The sequence below is a fragment of the Solanum lycopersicum genome, chromosome 11 (genome assembly GCF_036512215.1).
Source record: "Solanum lycopersicum chromosome 11, SLM_r2.1".
NCBI classification, from domain to species: domain Eukaryota; kingdom Viridiplantae; phylum Streptophyta; class Magnoliopsida; order Solanales; family Solanaceae; genus Solanum; species Solanum lycopersicum.
This window is the reverse complement of record NC_090810.1, coordinates 3469191-3484395: the sequence shown is the minus strand read 5'-3', so window position 1 is coordinate 3484395 and position 15205 is coordinate 3469191. Positions and strand designations below refer to the sequence as shown.

Here is a 15205-nt window from a genome sequence, read left to right as displayed (position 1 = left end):
ATTTGTAATAACAAAAATATGGCAGTTTGGAGTTGCATTAATTGAAACCTACAATTAATAAAACTAAAACAAAATTTATAATAATAACAATAATAATAATAAACAATGTTTTTAGATAAAATAAAAAGTATATTCTTGACAAATTATATTTATTAGGAAAAAAATGTTTTTCCTTATATTTAATTAAAGTTAATTTCTCCATTTCTAGATAAATATTTTTACTTATATAAGACCTTAAAGAAAATAAAAGAATTTGTATGAATTCTCATTATTTATTTTGCTCTACTTTAACCCTTTAGTTCAAATTAATACACATCTTTGGTTTAAGTTAACACATGGATAATATCATATATATTTTTTTTAAAAAAAAAATAGTCAAGAACCTTTTTTCGAGTTTAATTTTATTAAAAATTTATCAATTTAAAAATTGTCAAGTAGTATAATTTTTTTTTGAGGTTTCGTTAAATTATGCTCGTTTAATATTTTTATTTTAGAAACCAATTACTCATCACTACTAACAAATAAATAATTTTGTGGCATTTGCGGCTATAATATTAATTATTGTTATGTTATATTTTATATAATACATATGAGTATAATCGGTACTCTTATAAGTGTCACTAAAGTTTTTAGGGGCTTTAAATATAATAATAATAACTTAATTATCGTTAAATATTTTCACGGCAATATAGAAAGTTTGTCGATACAAATCTTTTTTGTTGTAGTGGATATTCACCCTCATTTTGGAATGAAGAAGAAGAAGAAAATTATGATTAATATAAAGGAGAAGAAAATAAATTGTTACGTGTCTAAAAGTGATTATATGTAAATGCTTGATTAAATTCGTATTAAAATGTGTATCAATAACTATTTGATGTAGGGCTATTTAAAACAGAACCGATATCGATAACTTACTAATCTTTGGGCTATTCATTTATCAATTTACTACCTATTATCTTTTTAGTCATTGTAAGGAAGAAAATACTGTAAATCTTCAACTATATTTACTGTACAAAAGAGAGTAGTATATGTTGAAGGAAAGTGTTCTTTTTGTAGACATGTAGACCTCTTCAACTAATCCGGAGTTGCTTGAGTTATACGACGTTGTTGGGATGTTGTATCCTGGAGGGGACGAGTCAAGAGTATTACTGATGGATTGGTGTAGATTATGCCGCAGTTGGCTTGAATCTTCTTAAAGAGAGCGAGATATCCGTGTCTCAACCTAGAGATTTTCTTATTCATTTTTGTGATTTTATTTTCAGCCGCAGAAACGCGTAGACTTATCTCAAGAAACTTATAATTTCTTATGATTGTTGAACCATACAAGTTAAATCTATTTGACAGTGAGTTCACAGATTCCATATTCCAGGCACCTTGAGCCAAACAAATAAAGTCATGATTATGCCTATCATACAAGAAAGATGAAAAGTTTTCCATGTAAAAGCCTCAGCAGCAGTATACAGAGAGTCACTAGAAAAAAAGAAGAAGATGAAAATACATAAGCTGCTAACACCAGAACACAAGAAGTTAGTTAATCTTCTTTCCCATGTTTTACTTGTCCACCTTTTAAGAATCTCATGAACCAGTAAGCTGAAGACTTTAGATGCCGGGTTAGCCCATTCTTGAAGTCCACGTATGTCAGACCGAAGCGTTTTGTATAACCAAGATTCCATTCAAAGTTATCCAGCAATGACCATGCAAAATAACCCCTCACATTAGCACCGTCCCTGTCGAGACAAATGTAGGACTTCGTTAGTATGTATAGAGTGTAGGCAAAGACATCGCCATCCAGTCATAACAAACACAACATTTGATTGATCCTGTAACACTGGAATCATGCAACCAGCAGATATTCTGCCCTCGTTGTATGTTATACCAGCCTTTTATTGTGCTAAATAGTTGGACAACAAGGTAAAGTACGCAGAGGGACAATTATCAACAACTTAACTACATTTTCTTCCCGGAATAACAGCGGACACCAACTGTTTCTTGAAAGAAGAGCTTAAGATGAGACAAGAGTAGGAACTCTCAGGTTCAAGTGGATTTGAGCATATCCTGAGGTCTCCCGTTCAAATACCAGAAACAACAAAACACTAGATGATTTCTTTCCATCTGTTCTATCCCTGGCGGACAGATTTACCTGTTACCAGGTGCTGGTAAACAATATCTCATACTTGGCGAAGCTTCCCAATCAATGTTAAAACTGAATGGGGAATGAACTACGATATTTCAAGAGGCAAGTAATTTCTATGATTTGGATGATTGACAAATAGAAGTTTGAATGAACGCAGCCGACAGAACATGCAGAAACATGAGCTACTAATATCTGACAGGAATCAACGAAAATTGTTATGCATGTTGATGCCAATACATGCTTATAAGACGAGGGCTATGAAACAGAGGTTTGTGAGAATACTCACAAGATCGCCTGATGAATAGCAGCAAGGTATGCCTTGAAGTAAGAAACTCTTAATTTGTCATCCAACATCTCATGGAGAGGAGATATGTCATCATCTTCATCATCCATACCTAAACATGAAAAGTGAAGTTGCAAGAGAAAAAAAACTGAATTAGGTCATTACATGGAACAAATACTTGCAAGTGTTCATCAAACTGCTAGTAGCAAGTTTGAAAATGTTATCTTTAACTTAATTCATGTCGGACGGTTACTTTAACAGTTGGAAAATTAGTTTATCAGGGAAGCTCAAATAGAAGCTCTTTCTGTTCACAAGGTGCTTTCAGGCCTTCATTCTTGACACATTGTCAAAAGCTATCGGAGAGTCAAAGAGAACAACAATTTATTTCACTTCACAGTTTTGACCTCATAGCAAATCGTTGTTGCAGGTTAGGCCATAGACATTCGGATTGTCCAAACAGGGACCATTGCTTCCCCAAAACAAGAATGACAATGAAAGTGCTCTTAGCATAATCTTAAGTGCTGCATTCAGCAGAAAATCACACTCAAGTTCATCATGTACGCAAGCCAGGATGGATTATGCACAAAACCACTAGAATTGGAGATAATTGCATTATTTTCTAATAAATCCTTTCCCTTCAAAAGAACTTCCAATTTTAAGCTAATGGAAATTTCTTGGTCAAAACATTTTTTCACATATAGGCAATAGTAGTATAAATATGATCTTTTTCCAAACATTTTATGAAAAAGCTTAAATGATAGTAATATTTACGGGATCAAGTAACACATATACATATATATAGAGCAGTCGTTGTCTAAAGTTAGACAAGTTGGATGACCTCCGAATTTCAAACAGAGAGACCAACAAAAACCTTGAAAAGCAGAAGGCATTACCATTCTCAGTGATATACACTGGTGGATTGTCATATCTCTCTGCAATGTAATTAAGAACTTTCCGAATTCCCCAAGGAACTACATAAAGCCATGATGATGCCGCCTGCACGAAGTTTAACATTTTCAGTATACGATGTCTGACATATACATCCATGGAACTGGAAAATAGAGACCACACATACTTTCTCACCGATCACCTCTCCTCCTTCCCATTCAGCTATGACGAACAGGGAAAGAAACAACACAAAAAGAAAAGAGTAAACACGCGTCAACTTAGGAAAACACTCACATAATTCATGGACTAGAAAAATCTAACAAATGACAGAAGTTGTTTAGGTCTTGCATACCAATTATCTCTACATCCTGTATCTTATAGAAGTCATTCTCTTCAAGACTATTTGCTGCATGACCAACAAATCTTGAAGTATAGTGATTCAGACCAATGAAGTCCACCGAATGTTTTAGCAACTCCCTGTCTTGCTGTGAAAAATTTGGAAGCCTATCTCCAAGTCTTTCACGCATGCTTTCAGGATAATCTCCAAAAAATATTGGATCCAGGTACCTGTTAGAATGTTTGTGAAGAAATTACAAAAATCTAAAACATAAAAGAGAAAGTTGACTTGTGATACCTTATATTGATTATATACATGCTTTAAAAGAAAATATATACAAGATTCTCGGATAGATACATAGAAAATTAGAGTAACAAGGTCTAGAGCTTCAAGAAGGTTAATTTCATATCATTGAACAAAGTTGTTTCAAAGAAAATTGAATCAAACTTAGTAACAACTCACAATAAAGAGGGTGGGGGTGACCTTTTATCCTAATGCCTTGATGGTAGAGTCCAGAATTTGATGGATTTTAAGCAAGAAGATTCACAAAAATGATGATCAACAGATTATGTGGCTCGTGATCAAAATTTTCAGTTTAAGAGAAATATGTTAGGCCTTTTTTGGGGTAATTTTCTTTGTAAGTAAGTGAAATATGTCAGGCTTTCAGATGCTCGACTTGAGATGAAAGATGAAGACTCAAATACATTATCTCTTAAGCAATCAATTTTAATTCATTATAAACATGGACCTCTTTAAGAAAATAATTACTGTTTACTAAGTCAATATTGCTTAGTGCCTCAATGCAAATGACAATAGCTTTTAGGGTGATGATATTTCAGGTTTCCCTCTTCAGCCCATATGTACTACCTATTTTACCCAATATCTGGACCATCACTGAGATACACACTTTATGACCGATCGGCTAGCACACCCTTCATTGAAAAATTATTCTGTCCAAGTAAGTAAGAAAACTTTGTAATGTAATTACCGTTGATTTCTTTTTATGTTTACTTTTTCATATTTTGAAACCCCTTGAATACAAATCCTAGTTCCGGCACTGCTTAAAACATGAACTCTTGACTGACTAAAACAGATATAACAAAAAGTACCATCCAAGCTGAAAATCAAGGCGTCTTGTTGCAGCATCTTTGTCCTCTAAACTGTCCGATAAAGGCTCAGGCCATTCACAATCCACCACCAGGCCTATTTCTCCTCCTTGCTCATCCTGTAAACATAGAACCACCAATATTATCAACAATGGACAAAGCAGAAAAGTTCCATCCCCAACTTCTTAAAGGCCTTAAGCCTCAAGTCGGGACAAATACCGTAAAAAAGATCACAGAAACTTTAGCTACAACATTTAAAGCCAAAATATCAGTCAGAGATAACTCTGACTGGAAGAATTTCCATTAACATTTTTAAAGAAACAAGAGTAATTCTCAAACTGTAAGAGCTACCTTAAATTTATTCCTATAAATGGAAGCAGCTTCAGCATGTGCCAACAGCTGATTGTGTGCTACCAAGAACGGTTCAGTAGAAGAGCTTTCACTTCTTCCAGGGGCATGTATACCGGTACAATATCCATTTACAGCAGTCTGAAGAGGTTCGTTAATTGTAATCCACCTCTTCACTTTATTGCCAAAGCTTCTAAAGCAAGTTTCTGCATAGATGGCAAAATATTTTCTATATATTTGCCGCCAAAATCCAAGTTGATTGTTAGGAGGTGATTAACGACAAACTATTCCACAAGTTACATGGATAAACAAACTTTAATTGCAGCTTAAATGAAAATGAAAATGGAAAGGCCTGCCTTCTTCAGAAGGGAAATCTCAACATTTAATATCCCTTCAGAAACCTAAAACTAACGTAGGTCAATTAAACGAAAAGGCACAATCAGACGTAGAGAATCCATGAATGCTACACTTTATCCAGAACGTGGTTTAAAATCGCAGCACTGGACATTCACTTTACAACATTTTCAGCAAATCAAGACATTAGTGTCCCATCGGATATAATTTTAAAAAAAATCGTGCTGAAAAAGTTATGATAGAGTCTTAGAATTCCATATGCACCAACCACTCTATTATAAGCACAAGAAAAAGCTGTGACGTGTTGATTAACAGAGAAAAATTGAAGGACAGGAGCTTACATAGTTTGTTCATTTAACCAGCCTCCACAAGATTCCTCAAGATTCAAAGGGAGATCCCAATGATACAATGTTATACAAGGCTCAATGCCTGGAAAACATGGCAGAAATTCATCAATGAACAAAAAAAGGAAATGCTGAATCAGTATAAAACCTTCACTTCATTGTTATGTTTACAGAGAAGAAGCAGCTGGCAAATTTCTTTACATAAAACCAAAGGCTACGTATTATTTGCATTAACATGAAGAATTAACGGATGACATCTTACCCCTCTCAAGTAGTGCATCAATAAGATCATTGTAGTACTTTATGCCTTCATCGTTGATTTTGGTACCCAAACCATCTGTACATAGGCGGAGAAAACCCTATAAAAAATCGGAAACATATTGCAGTGGCTAAGGAACCGGTAACTACAAACATAAGATTCGAGTTTAAGCCAGGCATTAAGGTCATGTAGTGGCTAATGTAGTAGGTATGTTAAATTGAAGTAAACTAAAGATGTGATAGCACATATATTATTAGCAGTGGAAAGAAAATTACCATATACAAGACGTATATCAAAGAGCAGAGAAACTACATCAAAACATGATTCTCTACAAAAGCCACTAAATCCTCTATACAAGTCGGAATATACAGGGTGCACCAAAAAGCAATCAAGAAAAAACGCTATTCCGTAAAGCTGTGTTTACTTGGGAGAGCAGTTGATATTAACAGAGATCGCTCACAACCAAAAATGAAAAAGCACGAAATTTGCTTGTTCGACTGAACATGAAACTTAAGAAAGAAAAGAAAAAGGCTTTCCGAAACTTGCAATCTAGTAACTACAACTTTGACAGCTGACTGGCAGACCACAATCATCAAAAAATAAAATGAAAAGCTTTATACCAGGAAAGATGCGACTCCACGATATTGAGAAACGATAAGCCTTAAATCCCAACTTGGATATGAGCTCAATATCTTCCTGAATTTTAAAGAACAAAATTAGACCAAAAAAGAAAAAGAACACTCTGCCGTGAATAAGAACAAAGTATATCAACAAAAGAAATAGTAAAACACAAGGTATTTTATCTTTATGGACACCAAGGTAAACATAATGTCCTTTAAGTAAAATTTCCAATCGCAATTCCAAATTATATTCTTTGCTAAGTAATAAAATTGACAAACAAATACAGCATATTCAGTATTATCCCAAAAGTGGGGTCTGCGGAGGGTGCTGTGTCCGCAGCCTTACCTCTACCTTATGAAGTTAGACAGGTTGTTTCCGATAGACCATCAGCTCAAGTAAAGCATATCGAAATCAGTAAGGAAAGGAAATTCAGTAGTAAAAAGAAGAAAAATCCATGCAGAAAATAATGGACACTAGCCACAAAAGATAATACGACAACCAAAGCAAAGGAAGCAACAAGTAATAAAAACCGAAGAATAAGATAATAGGAGAGTAATAATAATGATAACGAGAAGTAGATTGTACCTTGTAGCGATGGTACTGATCTACAGCCACATCCCCAGTGCTTCCATCACATATTTTACCTAAACAAAAACTTCAACAAAACATCCACCAAGAAAAGGGGAAAAAAACAAAAAGCAAAGACACTTAACTACCTTGAGTATGTGAAAAAGAATCCCATATGCTAGGACCCTTTCCTCCCTCTTTGCTTCCACCTTCAACCTTTTCCCATATATCAAAATTCCCAAAAATAAAAATAAAAAAATATTACAAAATAAGAGAGAAAACAAAAACATTAGTCCAAAAAAAAATGATAAGAGGAGCATAGGCGAATCCAAGATTCAATTTTTATGGGTCCAACCTCTAAATATTATAGCATTAAGCTCTCGTTTGACCATATATTTTATAGAAAAAAACATAAAAATTTAAATTTTTGATATTTAAAATTCTACTTCAACATGCACTTTACAAAGTTTCATGATTGGAATTACCCAAAAAATGTCCAAACAAAATTTTTTTAAAAACTACAATTTATGTAGCACCTTCTCTTCTTAAGTTTGTAACCAAAACAATATCACTTTTCTATGATTATACCCAAAGGTTTGATTTCAGATCATAAATTTCAAAAGTCATAATTTTTTTTCCTTAAAAGGCCTATGTCAAGTCAAATGGTACCACGTAAATCAGTATAAATGTCAAATCAAACAGTATCACAAAAATTAATATGACTTATGTCAAACTCAAACAATATCACTTAAATTAATATAACTTATGTCAAGTCAAACAGTATCGCATTGAATTCATATAAACTCGAAATAATATAAAAGCATAGAACAAAACCTGATAAGCAGAAGTGGCGACACCAAACACGAAGTAAGAAGGAAAATCAGCAGAAGATAATTGGTGTTTAGAGTTGTAAATATTGTTCCATTCTTCTTCTACTTTTTTCTTCTTCTCTAAACCCATTAATCTTCTTGAATTAGCTTCCATTAAAGTTCTGGGTTGTAGTTTTAGTTTTAATGGATGAAAAAAAAAATCTCAAAAACTATATATTAAAAAAAATAAAAATACTATCGGTGGAGTATTGTCTTCAATTCAATTTGAAACTTTTATAAGCTGAAACTAAAAGTGTTTTAGTAGGATATCTTTTATTTAAATTTCAGAAGAAAAAAAAATATATGTAATGTTTTTATTTATCTAAAAATACTTTAATTATAGTCATCAATTTGAAGTAGAAAACGTATCAAAGATTCAATGAATTTAAATAATGTGTCTCGAATCATTATAAATTAATATAGGTGGAATCATGAAATTTTATTATTTTATAAAAATATTATTTAGTTGATGAATTAATATTTATTTATTTAAAAATAATAAATAATTTTGATTATATAAAAGTTATTGTATCTCAATAATTTACGTATTATATTTATTGATTTCATATTTTAAAAAATTAACATAAAGTACAACGAATATGTTTAAATATTGTATCTTAGTAATTTCAATTTTGTGACGTTTTAATAATAACAGCTTTCAAGATATATTATCGAACAGATTTTGTCATAGGATATTATAAGACTATGAAGTGGAACAAACTAATTCAACAAATATTAATGTTTTGGATGCTATCGATTTTGCAATTTTTTTTTGGACAACAAATGTTTAACAAGGGATGTAATTTCAGAGAATTTGAATGAATCGACTTGTGAAAACGTCATTCATGAATTTGAGGTCATGATTAATAATATCGGTTACTACGATAAAATGAATGTCAATAACCCGTTGAATTATTCAGATGGAAGTGATACATGTTCATATGTCCAGCGCTTAAAAGAAATTGTGAATACAATCAGAAAAAACAATGTTGATGATGAAGTTGAAGATGATATTATACCTTTGGAACCAATTACACGTAAGGAAACACTTATCACATCTAAAACTCTTCACAATTTTTAACAACACCAGAGCTTTTGAATGCAATAAGAAAAGTTAGAGATGAGGTTCAACTAGATTTATATAGAGGTCTTCTGAAAATATATTATCTTATCGAAATTAGTGATTTTTTCCATTAACCCAAATTAGAATTAAAAAAAAAACTATTTTAGAGAGATTATTATTTACCAAATATTAATTTATAGAGATTTTACACTATACTTTTACTTAAATCTTCTTTGATAATATTACATAATAATAATATTATGAAAATACACGTCATCTTAAATAAAAAAAAATAGAGTTGATGAGTTACCAACGCAAACAACGTCATAAGAGTCGAGACTAAAGTTCATCCCCGGTAGTCGCTATCTTTTGAGTGTGCATAACGTAAACTCCACTCACATTACAATGAACGTAAAATTAACTGGAAAATGATTTTATTTCGTATTCGAAAACTTTAATGAATGACTCGATTAATACAATGGGCCACATATGTGTAGTATCTTCATGGCTCAATATTCTTGGAGAACAATCAAAATCGAGATTCGAAGGAGAATTGACTATTCAATCTTGTGAACTAATCGAAACTGAAGTAGGAAAAGTAAAAACAATAAAATCCTATGAATGGTCTACTAGAAATCATCATCTATTTTGTAACACTACTACACCAACAACAACCAAATCACCAAAAGGAAAGGTAAAAGAAATAAGTTAAACTAGCTTATGAAACCATTGATGGGCTCATGGTTTTGACCTCTCCTTGGTTTATGATCTGCCAAAACAAGAGAAACAGTTAATTAACCCAGAATTTCAAACCTTGAAATGCCAGATTAGTGAATATATCAAGATTAGATACACTTGGTCATCGAACGAATGTATATACATAACTATTTTCCAACTAGTACACCGATGAATCTAGAAGAATCTCAATGTGTGGATGGTGGTATGATGAGGACAAAGAACAAATGGGAAAATATGAGACTAACGGACTTTGAGTTCTTACCTGCTATGACGAAAAAGGTGCCATGAAACACCACAGAAATGTTGAGAATGCTTATTACAATAAGTATGACTCGACAACAGTTCGCCCAAACTTTTCTTCAACATCCTTGGGTGTCTCAATCTAATCCAAAGATAATGAGGAAGAAGTCAAATTTTAGAAAACAAAGAAAGGGAGCATGAGTGGGAAAGTAGCAACAATTCACAAGCAAAACATGGACGTACCGCATTTAGAGCTTTGAAGAGAGCCTTAACTGTGTTATGTGGGTTCCTTGAGCCAACAACCTGCAAAAAGTATGATGTTACAATGATGGCACTGAATAAATACCTATTTCAATATTATGTGACCCGCTTGATCAGAATTATGATACAGTTACCTTCGATTTCACATTCCTGAAACCCGCTAGATGCAAAATTGTTTGGACAGTTCTACCTGCTTTCATCCCTGTTTGAGTAGGAGCAGGCCACAGATATACCTGAATAGAGGTGCAAGTAGGCAAAGGTTAAAGACCAAACAGTTGAAAGAAAAACAAAAAATATGTAAACGTTACCTCTATATACAGAAAACCAAGATTCTTTTTCTTAAAGAAGGCATAAGCAGAAAATCACAATGGATTTTCTACGTGTATGATCAAAGAAAAATTATCAAAAGAAAACAACTAAAATCTGTTATCAGAATAGTTGGTACCTTGGTCTTTTTGTAGTTCGTTTGAACTGCATGTGAGATTGTATGTTCCTCATGCCGTTCAACATAATGTAGGTTCTGGAAGCATTTCTCATATGCCTGCAGAAATTTTTATTTTTTTTAAAAAAAAAGTCTTCTTTTCATACAGAATCATTCAGCTAAGGCATTGACAAAAATGAAGCACATGCTTTATATGCCATGGTTAAACAATAAACTGACTCATGTACCTTTTGCAGGGCAATGGGAATAGCTGGACCTTTTGCTTTTGCAAAACCAACAACTCCGTGATAGTTCCCACAAGCCAACAAAGCAGTATACTTGACAACTTGTCCCCCCTGTATCATATTTCAGCTAAAATTTGTGAAATAGCTCATTCAAGCTCCATTTAGGAAGAAAGAAAAATCCATTCAATAGCTGCAGTACCTTAGTAACCTTACATGTCCTATTGACATTAATGAGTTTCACATCAAAACCCTGCCATCATGAAGAAATAATAAGTGAAGATGAAAGCATGATAACATCCAATTCAATAAAACTGAAACATCAATTCTACGAAATAACTTTAAAATATATATACTCTAAATCTCGATAATCATAAACATGTCCTCATAGGGTCATATTTATTTATGTAAACGTTCTTGAGTTGAGTCAGTCATAAGAATCCTCAACATAGAAATAAATGATGTATGCAAATGAGGAAACAGGATTCCCACTTCATGTGTGGGCCTTAGGAATACCAAAAATATTAGCATATTTTACAAGTTCTCACAACTTGGACCTAACCATGATCCAAACTCTCAGATGGGCTACTTCAATAGCACGCACCTATTGAAACTTGCAATTTCTGGAGGCTTAAGGATGAGCCCTCATATCAGACAACTAAATATATACTGTCCTCCTTTTGTTTGGTCATAGAACTCAAGAAGGCAAGCAAACTAGACGAAGCATTTTGGGATCATCCAGTGTTCCTTTCTCATAATGAAGCGTTTGGGATCACTAGCCCAGGACAAGAATTAATTAGTTCATTTCATGCCAACTCCACTCTATCATCCTTATTCTATTTTGATGAAGTCCTTATTCTATTTTTTTTTTCCATTTTCTGTCAGGGACATTTCAGATTTGCTATTTAGTTTATCAGAAAGAAGAATGTCAATATACACTACTCAGCAGCATCTCAACAAAAAGGCCTCCTACCAAGTACTATCACGGGAAGAGGGAAGACCAGCACCTCCTTCCCCCTTACAAAAACAGAGGAACCTTTTTGGCCATAGACTGATCTACCAGAGGTTACGAGTTTTTGAACACTGCATAAGCAAGAGCAAGATACAGCATGCTTCTACAGTTCTACTTTCCTGCCAGCAGATTGGGGTCCAATCTTTAACTAAAAAGATTCTCTTTCTTGCAATACAGCTTAGGAAAATACCATTAGATGCCAGACCTCAAGCAAAATTCTATCAAAATAACATTGATTTGTAATATTAACCTGTTCCGCTAACAGAATGAAGAACACAACCAAACAAAAACATAATCAGTACTGCCAAATACGTAAGAAAGAAACACCACAATCATTTCAAGGAAGCCGTCACAGGAAATTAAACCAAGAAGCTTAAGTCTTTTAAGAAAGCGATTAGTTAAATACTATTCCTTCTATATGCTATGAAGCGATCAGACATGTGAACATGTGGTGTATGAGTCTGGCCTTGAAGTATTTTGGTACCAACAACATGCTTCTTGTAACTTCTCATTTTTCTTAACAGAAAATTAGCAGGATAAATATTAGAATTCTCCACCTGAAACAACTTCCCAAAAGTTAAGTCCCATTTGCAAGAAAGTAAACCCATTGTTTTCATCTCATTTCGAAATGTCTTTTTTCTATTCAAAGAAACACAAACATATTTTATTTTTGAGAAATCCATCAGCCCAGTACTTCTTAGAAACACAACCCAAGGCTCAAGAAGGGATGAAATTTTCCAGAAAATGAATGGAGCGAAAAGTTTCATACTGCAAGAAAAAACCCTGACACAATGAAACAAGACAAATCAAAATTTAAATCTAGTTCAGCACGTTTGTAGCACTGCCGGGCGAATCTGACAGCAGTTTTTGGTAAAGTAGGACACTTTCAGGATGATGACAAAACAATGCATGCCATCAAAAGGAAATACTTAACAATCCGAATTCAGAAACAAGAAAATTTGTGAGAGACTTATATAGCGTTAAGTGACCAGGGTAAGAGTTGGTGCTTACTTTTCTGTACTGAGGTCTTCTTTTCTTCTCTGTTAACGAGTTCCTCTCTTCAGCAAGATCTCTGATTTCCTCTTCTAAAAGCTTACCCTTTTTCCCAAAGGTGTGGTCCAATTCAGCCAGCTTTTCTTCAAGTTTCCTGTCAATGACATTGAGCTTCTCTAACAATATATCATCCTTCTCTTTCATGTCGTCAAACTCTACGTCGTCATCATCATCTCCTCCTTGAATCATCCCCTTTTCCTTTTCAAACCCAGCATGTTCTAAGAGATCTACAGAGGGTCCCACCTGCTGATGTTGAATGAGTCCGTAATTCTCTGGGTCGTTGGGATCATAAGCTTCCCTCCACTGCACCATTCGCATGGCTCTATTCACCTTCTGCTGCAGAAGAAATTTTTCCTTACCCTCAGACACTTTAAGGCGGTTCATCAGTTCACCAATCACCCGATACTCTGGTCTCAGTCGGAAATGCTTTTCCTCAAACTTGTCAATTCTATTCATCCATTTGTATGCATCATCAAGTGTCTCTGGTCAAAACTTCCATAATTTGTCAATTCCAATTCGACAATAAAATGCTTTCAGTTGGTTTTGCAAGTCAGTTCACATAGTTGAACTTCACATACATATGCACAGACAAACATAGTTCTAACAGTATGTTATTCTTTTTCCTTACATATTCCAACCTATCTAATAAACCCAAACCAAAAACCATTCCACTAACAATTACATTAACTAAAAGTAACAGACATAACCATTTGCTCACCTCCATCCTATAAACAACAAAAAAAACTGAGACTAACTTTCCAATCCCACCAATTATCAAAGCTTTCACAGTGTTAGCAAACTAACATTATTTTGTGCCTTCTCTCCTATGTCATTTTCTTAGGACATAAGTAAGCTAATAACCACTTAGGGGTCATTTGGTAGCCGATCAGAATTATGTAGGTACTAGTAACGAAGATATTAGTTATCCCATTTCTTTACCCCTCATAAGATAATATACAAATTCGCTCGTAACTTACACATGTATTAGTTATAGGTGTTTCTAAATTACAAACCAAATGCGTAATTTAGTTTCTAAGCAGGTACCAAGCATTGTACAACTCATGTAAAAACTAATACGGGGATAAGTTGTCTCTTTACTAGCTACAAAACGACCCAGGAGGAAAAATCAAATCTTTGCATTCTACTTGAACCATTAATGTCTCAAAAATGAAATCACTGTACCTGCATCAGTGAAGTTCTTGAGAAGCTCTTCATGTCGTTTAAACTTCTTATTAAAAACTTCCCATTTTTTGTTAATAGCATCAGGAGTCCACCTCTCATCATCATCTTCCGAATCCGAATCCGTAGGCTCAAAGCTAAACTTTTCCTCCTTGAGCTTCTTCTTCTCAAGCTTCTCAATTAATGGACCAACGCCCATGGAATCCTCATTCTCCTCAGCATCAATATCAGCTGTATCTAATCCTTTCTTCTTCCTTTCTTCCTTTTCCCTTTGCTTGTCCCTTTCCACATCAAGCAACAGCTCTTGAATTACCCTCTCCGCTGACGGTGTCCGGTTGTAGGACGCCGTAGAGAAGAAACGAGGAGTTAGTACAGAATGCGGCGGAAATGGGTGCCGGAGAAATGGTTCCTTGGCTGCGCCGGCGGCGGAAGATGGTGGCTTACTACGGGTAAACCGCAGTTGATTGCGGAGTATCCGAGTCCAAAACGTCGTCGTTCTGCAGCTCATCTTTGATCATGCAGAAATGCTGTGAAGCCAGGGAAGTGATGAAGAAGCCATTAAAGCCAGGGTTTAGGGTATTACATCAGTGGGTCGGGTCGGAAAATATGGGTCGGGTTATAAATACGGGTCGTCAACACAAAGCATTTCTATTTTCTATTATTATTATTATTATTTTGCATTACATGTATTACTATTACCAATCAAGTAATTATCTAAGATTTATGGTAGTATTGGTAAAGTGATATTATTGTAAAATTAGAATTTTTGAATTCGAGTTGTTGAAGGAAAAATTAATAAAATAGTTTTTTAAAATATATTTTATATTGTATGAGTTGAATTTAATTAGATGACGAAGTAAATATTACTCATGTGAAAGATTGTATC

General features: G+C 34.0%; 2 protein-coding genes across 3 annotated transcripts; both read right to left on the bottom strand.

The window, feature by feature from the left end:
• Positions 1 to 1388: 1388 nt before the first annotated feature.
• Positions 1389 to 8420, bottom strand: LOC101251735 (beta-glucosidase 42). 2 transcript variants are annotated; one of them, XM_004250033.4, is made up of 13 exons: positions 8076 to 8420; positions 7391 to 7457; positions 7260 to 7318; positions 6674 to 6749; positions 6057 to 6131; positions 5792 to 5879; positions 5100 to 5325; positions 4752 to 4867; positions 3658 to 3872; positions 3493 to 3527; positions 3311 to 3413; positions 2421 to 2529; positions 1389 to 1727 (listed from the first exon to the last, which is right to left on the bottom strand). In XM_004250033.4, the coding sequence occupies exons 1-13, from the start codon at positions 8223 to 8225 to the stop codon at positions 1532 to 1534; spliced, it is 1515 nt and encodes a 504-aa protein (XP_004250081.1). In that variant the 5' UTR covers positions 8226 to 8420; the 3' UTR covers positions 1389 to 1531. The 2 variants fall into 2 exon arrangements, with proteins under 2 accessions (XP_004250081.1, XP_069147669.1); XM_069291568.1 differs by having other exon boundaries at positions 6057 to 6153; positions 6674 to 6745; positions 8076 to 8356.
• A 1170-nt stretch (positions 8421 to 9590) lies between these two features.
• LOC101251434 (uncharacterized) lies at positions 9591 to 14908 on the bottom strand. Its single transcript, XM_004250032.5, has 9 exons — positions 14323 to 14908; positions 13099 to 13622; positions 11278 to 11328; positions 11082 to 11189; positions 10858 to 10953; positions 10547 to 10645; positions 10395 to 10454; positions 10174 to 10293; positions 9591 to 9942 (listed from the first exon to the last, which is right to left on the bottom strand). Exons 1-8 carry the CDS (start codon positions 14825 to 14827, stop codon positions 10228 to 10230), a joined length of 1509 nt encoding a protein of 502 aa, XP_004250080.1. The 5' UTR covers positions 14828 to 14908; the 3' UTR covers positions 9591 to 9942; positions 10174 to 10227.
• Between the last annotated feature and the right edge of the window lie 297 nt (positions 14909 to 15205).

Excerpts from the sequence above, each read along its gene's own strand:
- LOC101251735 (XM_069291568.1), bottom strand. The coding sequence starts at position 8,225 with ATGGAAGCTAATTCAAGAAGATTAATGGGTTTAGAGAAGAAGAAAAAA. Across the intron at positions 6,154-6,673 it reads GTGGAGTCGCATCTTTCCTG|GGTTTTCTCCGCCTATGTAC; the intron begins GTATAAAGCTTT and ends GATTTTTTATAG. Across the intron at positions 5,880-6,056 it reads TGATGCACTACTTGAGAGGG|GCATTGAGCCTTGTATAACA; the intron begins GTAAGATGTCAT and ends CATGTTTTCCAG.
- LOC101251434 (XM_004250032.5), bottom strand. The coding sequence starts at position 14,827 with ATGAGCTGCAGAACGACGACGTTTTGGACTCGGATACTCCGCAATCAA. Across the intron at positions 13,623-14,322 it reads CAAGAACTTCACTGATGCAG|AGACACTTGATGATGCATAC; the intron begins GTACAGTGATTT and ends AGTTTTGACCAG. Across the intron at positions 10,455-10,546 it reads TCAGGAATGTGAAATCGAAG|GTTGTTGGCTCAAGGAACCC; the intron begins GTAACTGTATCA and ends TACTTTTTGCAG.